The following is a 10503-nucleotide window of genomic DNA, read 5'->3' on the forward strand; positions in this document are numbered from 1 at the left end:
CTATCTTAGACACACAATCTGTTGGTTGAGAGATTATCTCAACCACACACCAATCTAGGAAATAGATCCTAACTACTAGGAACAGACTCCTTTACTTAGTAAGAATCACAACTAAGACAAGTAGGAATTAGATATTCCAACAATCAAGGCATCCATCATGCCAAAGAAGGTTTACCACAGGGATAGTGCTCCATGGCTTAAGTGATTAGATAATCTTTGCTATAGTATCAAAGTATTGAATCCTTTCATTACCAAACCTACCTGGCTGCATGCAGACAAAAGACAAGTGAATGTGATATTATCCTGTTTCATGCCTACTTTCACTTTGGAAAATAACATGAGCACATTCTTGCTATATACATTGCGTTGCATATCCAGAAAGAATGGCAACCCATGAAACCACATTCCTTTTAGGCGTTTTACAGAAAATTTGACATCCATCTTGAATTCCACATTTTGCATACCATGCCTACAAGACCACTCCCCACAAAGACGTCAAAATCTAATCCATTTTTTCTTACATATGTGTGAACTACATTTCCCTTTAACGAACTGGTTAGTGATTCACATGAAAGCAGAACTGGCAATGGCCATAACATTAGGGTTCACACCAACCAATTGCATTTACCAAAAGAGTTTCAGGCCTCCTGAGTCCTGACCACACCCATTTTGACCATTGACTGCAGTCATTGCTGTCCATGCCTTAACAGTTGGCTTCACACCTCTTGATTACATTGTTGGAACAGTTTCAAACCGATTCTCCACGTGAATTTTGAGCAACTAGCATATTCCAATTTCCAGGCTATGTTAGGAAACTGCACACTGAGGTGCTGGAAACATTTTTCCACAATTTGGAAATGTTATGTTTCCTTGTATGAAACGTCTCTGAAACATAGGAGAAATGTTTTGGTGTTTCGGATTTTTGAAATGTTGTATCCGCTGCTTCAGCTAGCATTTCGGCTATTTTGGATGATGCATCAGTCATTTCAGTTGGCATTTTTGTCACTAAAGCGAGAAAAAAAATAACATTAAAAAAAATGCTGAGACTAATTGCATACAAATAGATTTATAAATACAAAGCTTCAGCCTCTCTAAATGATAACTTTCTTTCTAGCTTTATTTCCAAATTTTGAAATTCTTTTATGGTAATCTGGAATTTATGTATATATTTGATGTATCCTAGCGATATTGTATCTTGATTTAAAAATTCTTCATATCAGTGCAACTTAGATTGCAGGTAATCATGTATAGCTTCAAGCCAGCCAACTTCATGTCCTGAAAGATTTCAGTGCATCAACATTGAGTCCGCTCTTTGCATATCCATCAATCATAGGAAATAGCATTCCAAGTGGAGTCCCACCACCTGGCCCCCCAAATGAACAAGTGTGCAAGTAGAACAAGCCTCTAATAACAATCAATGGATTGCTTATCCTAAATCTAATTTCATTACAATAATGATGAAGATGCAGATCACCATGGCTAATACACTTACATTTTACCCAACAACCACTTCATGCCATTGCTTATAGAGTGCTTTTGCATATGACCCCGTGAATAAGACAAATAAGTTAGGTTCTGGAATTAGAAGAGACTGTTAGCCAAGTTACCACCTTCCAAAGTTCAAGTTATAAACAATCATGCATGATAAGCATAGGCTAAAATAAGAATGGCCCGCATTTTCAAATAAGTTACCACCCAAAAGCTTAATGTGGTTTCAAGCAGCTTCGTTCAAGTCAATGATCATCGATCATACTCATCATGGGTACCATAAGCACAAGTCTAGAGCATTTTATACCCCTTTCCTTCAAAAATTGTCGAAGAAGCAAGAACAAAATTTGGTTATTGCCAACAGTGGGGTCAAAGCCTCAGTGCAACCTAAAGTAATACATGCCACATCAGACGATGAATCATCCCCATGTTTGACCTACAGATATGATCATCCCTCCAACTGTTCACTAAGATTTAGCCTATGATGCCCCAATTAGCAGGTATCATATCCCATGTAATTTTTCGCTGTTTCTAGGCTACTATAAATCGAAGCTTGTATTCTTGATCTCAAAACATTGCCCTGCCTGACAAGCTGCAACAAACCATATCCATGCGTTCCGATTACTAAGCAAAGGGAAATCACTTGCATTAGCATGTTTTCAAGCAGGATAATATGTCTCAAGCAGATAGTCTAGAGAATATAGTACCTCTTCCCTTCAAACATTGTTGAAGCAGCACGATGAGGTTTGTTTATTGCCAACAGTGGGATCAAAACTTCATACTCTTGGATTCACAATTTCAAAATGGAACAGAAAGTAACACATATACCTTCAGAGGATGAATCAAGCTCATGTTTGGCCTACAAATATGATCATCCCTCTAGCTTTCCACCAACAACTAGACTGGTATACTACAACTAGCATTTACCACATATCATGCAATCTTTCACTGCTTCTAGGTTACCATACATTAAATTTTATATTCTCGATCTCTGACAATGCCTTATACCTGAAACAAATAATATCTATGGTTCCTGATTACCAGGCAAGGGGCAACAATTTGCATCAGTGTGTTGTCAATCAGGCTACCATGTATAGTTTTCATGGATTGACCATCACCAATAATCCCCACAAGTACACAATCCATTCTTGAAATAATGGAAACGGTATGTATCTCTCACATATATCTCTCGACCAGCAATCTTTGAAATGAACTTAGTGGCAGTGTGGCAATCACCACAAATATGAAGATTCTTGATGATGCGAATGGGAGCCCCAGGGCAAGTGTTAATAAGCCCAAAAGCAATGGCCAACCTCTCACTGTGGCCACAGAGAATGTCTTCCTTCTCTTCCACATTCCACAACCCAAAATTTGTATCAGCAACATAACCTGCCCCTTTCATCTGCTTAGCTAATCTCTCTAACATTGCATATATTTCCTTTGTTTGGGGATGTGATCTGTCTCCTACAAAAAAAGCATGCACCCTGTTCTTGACCTCAATCCAGCTGCATCCTGGCTTTTTTTTCAAACCCCTCTCTTTCATCAAGTTTCTCACCTTTACTACATCATCACACTTGCCAGCTGCAGCATAGGTGTTAGACAAAACAACGTAATTTCCAATATTTTGAGGTTCTAATTCAAATAGGTGTGCTGCAGCACATTTTCCTAGGCCCACATTACCATGGACTCTGCAGCCACCAAGCAATGCTCTCCAAACACAAGCATCAGGTTCTAAGGGCATCTTCTTAATGAAGTCATGTGCCTCATCAAGGCATCCAGCACGCCCAAGAAGGCTGACTATGCAGGCATAGTGCTCTGTACCAGGGATGATTCCATAATCTTTGCTCATTTGATCAAAGCATTGAATTCCTTCAGCTACCAGCCCTGCTTGGCTGCATGCAGACAAAAGACCAGCGAATGTGGCATGATTAGGTTTTGGGCCAGCTTCTTTCATTTTGGAAAATAACCTGAGTGCATTTTCGCCATGTCCATGCATCGCATATCCAAAGAGCATGACATTCCATGAAACGACATTCCTTTCAGGCAATTTAGAGAAAATAGTACATGCGTCTTCAATATTGCCACACTTTGCATACATATCTACAAGAGCACTCCCCACAAAGATATCTGCATCAAATCCATATTTTCTTACATATGCATGAACTTCCTTTCCCTTCAATGAACTGGTTAAGGTTGCACATGCAGGGATAATACTGGCAATGGTCATGCCGTTGGGCTTCACACCTGTCAGTTGCATTTGTCGAAACAGATTCAAGGCCTCTTCACTTTGCCCATTTTGAGAATTTCCTGCAATCATTGCAGTCCATGTCTTTACATTTGGTTTCACACCATGTGATCGCATTTGTTGGAACAGTTTCAAAGCCTCTTCTCCATGTCCATTTTGGGCAAACCGAGAAATCATCATATTCCAGGTAATCACGTCCGGACTCAAGCCAGCCAACTGCATGTCCTGAAAGAATTTCAGTGCTTCATCATTGAGCCCACTACTGGCATACCCATCAATCATGGCATTCCAAGTGGTTGAGTCAGGTTTCAAACCTGCCAACTGCATTTGATGAAAGAGACTCAGGGCCTCATCCACCTGCCCACTTTGGGCATATCCTAAAATCATCGCATTCCATGAAACCACATCTCTTTGATGCAATTTGTCAAACACTTGGCGAGCATCCTCTACACTCCCACACCTGACATACATGTCTATAAGTGAACTACCTACATAGGCATTTATGTCAAGTCCACTGCTCATAATGTAATCGTGCGTCTCCTTCCCCAATGCCAAGTTCGTACATCCCGGAAGAATGCTTGCCATTGTCATAGAATTCGCTTGTATACCTGTTCGTTGCATTTGATAAAACAATTTCAAGGCCTTTTCGTCATTACCATTTTGCACAAAACCTCCAATTACAGCATTCCAAGACGCCACATTTGGCTGAAGTCCATCCAGCTGCATCTCCTCAAAAAGTTGCAGGGCTTTCTCGCCATATCCATTATGTGCATAACCTGCAATCATGGCATTCCATGAAACCACATTTCTTTCAGACATCATGTCAAACACTTTGCGTGCATCATCTAAAACCCCACATTTTGCATACATATTCACAAGACCACTGCTAGAGAATACATTCGACTCAAACCCAGTTTTTATAGCATAAGCATGGATTTCCCTGCCCTCTCGCAGAGCTGAGAGGCCAGCACATACCTTGATAATTACCGGGAATATGAAACTGTCAGGAAGAACGTCCGCCTTGTGCATTTGGGAAAAGAGTGCGAGTGCTCTGTTCCAATGGCTCAGCCTCGCGTAACCTTCAATCATGGCAGTCCATGAGAATAAGTTTCGCATTGGTATTTTGTCAAACACTAGGCGTGCATCTCCGATTTCGCCACTCTTTGTGTACATGATCAGAAGTTTGTTGTATAAGAATGTGCTGAGCTCATCGATAGTTCCAGTTTTCAGCATATAGCTATGCAGTAGCTTGCCTTCTTGAAGGGCTTTTCGGTCGGCACAAGCCTGCAAGAGAACCCCATACTGGACGCTGTGCATTTCACCAACAAACATCTTCAATTGCATATTTCCAAAACATTCGAATTATATTTTAGAATAACTAGCTTTGCATAGAAATGTGACCTGAAAATCAGGGATTATTTATCATTTGGGCAGGCAGACTAGAGAGCTAGTTCACCCAAAGATAACACTGGGTTAGTTTCCCATGGAGTTCAACCCTCTACCTGACGCTCGCTAGCACTCAATGCAAAAAGGCTGGTTGAGCTATCAACGGATGAGGGTTACACACCATAGCACCGTGATACTTGGCCTCCTTTCCTCTAATCACCTTGTCTTAAGAGTATTGCCTGGACACTTCCCCTCTGCGTTACCAACTTTGTATATATTACAATTGATACTTGCTCAAGATTCACTTAATTCAATGAGTACCACCTCCAGAACCTCGCAGAGCTTTTCCAAAACTTCTGACAACTCACAAATGGAATGTGTGCCATGATTTTGACCCAGAGAATGGGTGTGAATTGTCATAGATGTTGTCGTCCCAACCAATCAGAGCCCTGGGTAATAGTCTACCAACCCTAGGTAATTTTACCTCATATTTTAATAGGTTTAACCAACCGAAGTTGTACAGTATATAGCTTTGCAGCTAGTAACGAAAAAGTGTTTCCCGGTCTAACGAAAAATTGTAAAATTATATGAAATTAAATTAAATTTTGACGTTCACTATACTAGATATAGTCTATAGTCTATGGACCATTAGCGGTTTTGTTTTTTGTTTTTTATAATTTAATCTTTTTATTATTCAAATTAATGACGAGTTGACTGAACTTTAGATATAGTCTATGGACCGTTAGCTTCTTTGTTTTTTGTGATTCAATTTTCTTATTATTCAAATTAATGACAAGCTGACCCAACCTTTTAACAATCTCATCACTCAAAAGACAATGTTAAGGAACCGATGTTAACATCACGTTGTAACTGCCTCTAATGTCTCTAAAAGCATCACATTTCAAAATGAAATGTTTCTCCCATTCCACTACCCCATAAGTGCAAAAAGTTCACACTTGTTCTTCCCAAGCTTCTTTAGGTCTTTTCCACCGACCTGTTTCGTACCATAGTTAATGCGAGTAGTTCTTAATTGAGCAATAACAATCTTTGTTCTCCATGGAATGTTAGCTCCAATGTACTCTTTTTGTTGGAGATCACAAGTGGGGTTGAATTCTTGAACATATTACTTCTTCTTTCTACCCAACTCTTTTCCCCATATATGCTTACGAAACTTCTCCATAACAAAACTCTTTAAATCGTTGATATTTGTGGGACATGCATTGAGGTAAATATTCTAATTTGCATCCATTTGTTGTTTTGTGTCATCCATGATTTCTTTCTTTCACTCATTCTTTCATTGAAGATAACTTTAGGCCATCTACCTTCTCCCATTTGTTCAATTCTTTGTAGATACCTTATGAGGCACACCATAGCAATTGCTTCAATGGAAGTTGTTCATGTTTCACTCAGCATTATCTCATAAGAAATCGAACTTTTTATTTTAAACTTGCTCATGATCAAGCGTTTTTGGATTTTCTCAATTTGCTTCCATTTTGAGACAGGGATGCTACTGGCCCATAATTCACACCCATATAAATCACTAGACAAACTAGGAGCCCAAAAAGCACTTTAATTGTTTTCCAACCCCATAACTTTGTCTCTTTACATCTGTTTTGAAGAGCATATAATGCTTTCCACCCTCCTAAAATTCTCTTATTTTTGTAGTGCTCCCAATTAAGCTTGTTTGTTGAAATTAATCCCGAGGTACTTGTATTCATTTACTTCTTCAAGAATGTTTCCTTGAAAGAAGAATGTATGCTCGCTCTGCTTCTTTTTATTTGAGAAAATTATTATTTTGGTCTTGCTAGTATTGACTTGCATCCCCACTGCTTTACAAAAATGTTTAAGGGCATATAGGTGCATTTGCAATCCCTAGGCTGATTTAGCAATCAATACAAGGTCATCAACATATAAAAGAAGCTTTATCACAAACTCCCCCAACCAAACACCATCCCCACCTTGCATATCTCGCCACTCTTCCAATTTATCAAATATATAAACCAAAAAGAGTAGGGGATAAAAGGCAGCATTGCTTGACTCTGATGTCACTTCTAAAGCTTTCTTAAATGTCTGCTGAAGTTCTAATTTTGACTTTCACCTCTTCATAAAGCCTATGGACAACAACTTTATAATGCAAAAACTCAAATTTGAGTCTTGTGTGCCAAGCCACATAGCAATCAAATCCTACCCAAGTCTACCTAAGTATAGTTTTTTGGAACTGTAAAGGTTACCCTTGGAGGAGGGGACTTGGGATAGGGCCTATTGCAGAAGGTAGGGACATAATTTGTCTCACAGAAACTCATGAATATGATGGTTGTAAAACTCCTATGTTTGATGGTTATTTCGAAATTAGTAGTTTGGAATGAGGCAAAAGAAAATGGCAAAGGGTATGGAGGAAAACTGGTTTTAGTGAAAGAAAAAGAAGGTCGTAGCATACAGTTTGTGAAAGAAGATACACATAAACAATATTTATGGTTCAAAAAAACAGAGAATGAGAACCACATAAGAATTGCAACATGTTATTTTGCACCTCAAGTCTCAAAAACTTACAAAAATAAGGGACTATATAGCAAAGGCCCATATGCAACTTTAAAGCAGGATATTGTTGTATATTCTCAGCATGGAGAAGTTATTTTAGTGGGAGGCTTCAATGCTAGAACAACAAATTATCAACAAACTATTATGTTTTGTTGCAAAGAGGATCACAATCCTATCTGGCCCATTGAAGAGGAGAATCCCCAACGGTTGGGATGTTCAGAAGATGACAAAGTTAGTAATCATTTTGGAGAGGAGTTGTTCACGTTGTGTGGTGCTTTCAACTTAATTATCTGCGATGGTCTAGATAAATGGAAAAGGTTTGGGAAGTTCACTTGCAACACATACAATGGGGCAAGTGTTGTTGACTACGTTATTTGTACACAAAGCTTGATGGAAAGGATAAATGAAGTTAATATTGGAGAGCATATGTGGGACTTAAAATCAAACCATAACCCAATTTTATATAAAGTTATCTTGTTTAGAAGAAATACAACATAGAAGGAAAACCCAATATTCTCGACAATCGATACCAAGGGGAAAAATTCTTCTAACACAAGAAAATTGCACTATCTTCAAAACAATGTTGGAGAGATCAATTCAGAAGGGGAAGAGTGGTTCCCAAAGCCTCAATAGTCATGAGTTAACAAATCTAATTCATAGTGCACTTGAGAAGTGCAAAAGAGCGCAAAATAGGAAATCTGAATCAAATTGCTTTCCTTTAATGCTTGGTTTGATGAAGAATGCAAAATGGCAAGGGAAACCTTGAAAAAGGCAGGCAAGGAGAAGATGAATGTAAAGCTATATAAGCAGCTTTTAAAAAGGAAAAAATATGACTTCGTGCAAACAAGGCGAGAAGAGTTAATATATCTAGGCAAGAATAACCCAAAGATTTTTGCCAGGTACTTCAACAAATGAAGAAGCAAATTGAAAATAATATTACAGCCAATCAATGGTTTAATTATGCAAGACAACTCTATGAGAAAGAATTAGAGGAGGAGCCTCCTCCTAGGATCAACACAACTACCAAAATTTTCACATTACAGGAAGTAGAGTCAGGAATTAAGAAGTTGAAAATAGGAAAGGCAAAGGACTTGGTTGAACTTCAAGCAAAATATATAAAGTGGGGAATGCACATTCTTGCAACGCACATCATGAAAATATTCAACAACGTCATTCGACAAGGATTCCCAAGATATTGGAAAACTAGTCTAGCAATACCCCTTTTTAAAAGTGGAGACATTAATAATCGTTTCAACTATAGAACCATTTTCATCCATGTTGATCCTGTTGTTTTCCTCCCTATTGTAGAATTAGCTATTTTTTCTTTGCTGCCAAATTCCTGCCCTGCTTTGTAACAAGGCCCAAACATTGCAATAATTGCTTTACCATTGTACAACCATGCACTTTTCCCTTCATTTCTTGTTGCTCTATATGTAGATTCACAAAAACTTGTGTAAAGTGGGGGAAGAGCACCTGAGGATTCTCGGGGTTTTTGGCAAGGTTTCAAATTAGGGTTTAGTGTTTTTACGAGGTTTCAAATTAGGGTTCAGGTTTTTCTTTTCACCTATTTGTTGTTGTCAATGTCATATGTTGATCTTTTCTTTTCATCTGCTTGTTCAAATTAGGGTTTAGGTTTTTATTTTCACCTATTTATTCTTATCAATGTCATTATGTTAATCTTTTATTTTCGTTGCTTCTTCAAGTCAATGTCATTATGTTACTCTTTTAGATTACTTGGAGGATTCACTAATTGAGTTAGACATCTTTACAATATCCCAAGTCACATCCACATCCATAGGGACTTTTAGATGGAGGGAGCCATGAGGTTATGGATAGTGTGGATATGTTATTGGGTTTTGAAGTTAGAATGGATAATGCTTAAGAAAGGAAAGGATTGTTAATGGTTTTTAAAATATTATTAGTGTGTTAATATACAATTAAGGATTTGGTTATGGTAAGGTTTGCCAATCTTTTTCCTTAAATTTTTTTAATTAGATTTTTTTTTCATTTAGGTAGGATTTTGGAACATGTTATTTTCTATGGATTTAAAGGCAAAGACCTAGTTGTAGGCCTTCGAACCATTTGATGGTCTTGTCTATGGAGGGTATTTTCATAAGAATGATTTCTTGAAACTAAGGTTTAGAACCCCTATTGCGTCAATTGCCAGAGAGCCCGCACAAAAGAGACAAAGCTTAGCAAAAGCCTAGAAAAGTGGAATCAAGGAGGTAAACTCAAATAAATTTAAGGGGCATATTCATGGGAAATGGATCATTGTTCATCTAGGCCTAGGGGATGATGTCTACAAGCATGGAGTAGTTGGTTTTGTGTCTCAAACCTTGATGAGTCATTTTAGAAATTGAAGGATGAGTGATGGCACTTTAAGGGATTAGCTAAGACATCATTGAAAGCATATGATTAGTTAGTTGCCCCAATTTCATCTCTTTGTCAAGGGTTGGATGGCCTTTATATTAAAGGATCCTAGCAATCTATTGAAGATTTTGGATAAATCTTAGCAATGGGACTCAACTTTGTAATTGCTAAAAGGGTGTTATCCTTTCTTTCAATACATGACTAGTAAAATCATTCATTTCCCCTATCTAGGTTAAAGTTACAGGTTTCCCCACAAATTTTGGTCTCTAAATGTTTTTACGTAAATTAGAAATTCAATAGGCTCCTTTGTGGATGCAAACGTGAACTTTCTAGAATCTAGGATTATGACCTTTGGAAAAATTCTAGTCGCGATATTGACCTTAGTGATGGTCTTATTGATAAGATGGTAATTCAGAAAAGACTACATTTTTACATTCAAGTTCTAGAATATTTGGGCATCCCTTTCAAATGTGTTA

General features: G+C 38.0%; 1 protein-coding gene and 1 pseudogene across 3 annotated transcripts; both read right to left on the minus strand.

Moving 5' to 3' along the window:
- Positions 1-1676: 1676 nt before the first annotated feature.
- LOC149227949 (pentatricopeptide repeat-containing protein At1g20230 pseudogene) lies at positions 1677-5644 on the minus strand (annotated as a pseudogene). 2 transcript variants are annotated; one of them, XR_016247840.1, is made up of 3 exons: positions 5236-5644; positions 4709-5042; positions 1677-4509 (listed from the first exon to the last, which is right to left on the minus strand). The product of XR_016247840.1 is annotated as a pentatricopeptide repeat-containing protein At1g20230 pseudogene, transcript variant X2 (transcript). The 2 variants fall into 2 exon arrangements; XR_016247839.1 differs by having other exon boundaries at positions 5135-5644.
- On the minus strand, positions 4497-5077 carry LOC149227950 (putative pentatricopeptide repeat-containing protein At3g13770, mitochondrial). The gene is made up of 2 exons (XM_089380632.1): positions 4602-5077; positions 4497-4509 (listed from the first exon to the last, which is right to left on the minus strand). The coding sequence occupies exons 1-2, from the start codon at positions 5075-5077 to the stop codon at positions 4497-4499; spliced, it is 489 nt and encodes a 162-aa protein (XP_089236758.1).
- Positions 5645-10503: the final 4859 nt, after the last annotated feature.

The sequence above is a fragment of the Pinus tabuliformis genome, chromosome J (genome assembly GCF_031772625.1).
Source record: "Pinus tabuliformis cultivar Carrire ecotype Pingquan chromosome J, CPIR1, whole genome shotgun sequence".
Classification (NCBI taxonomy): domain Eukaryota; kingdom Viridiplantae; phylum Streptophyta; class Pinopsida; order Pinales; family Pinaceae; genus Pinus; species Pinus tabuliformis.

Coding starts and splice junctions, on each gene's coding strand:
- LOC149227950 (XM_089380632.1), bottom strand. CDS start 5,077: ATGCAATTGAAGATGTTTGTTGGTGAAATGCACAGCGTCCAGTATGGG.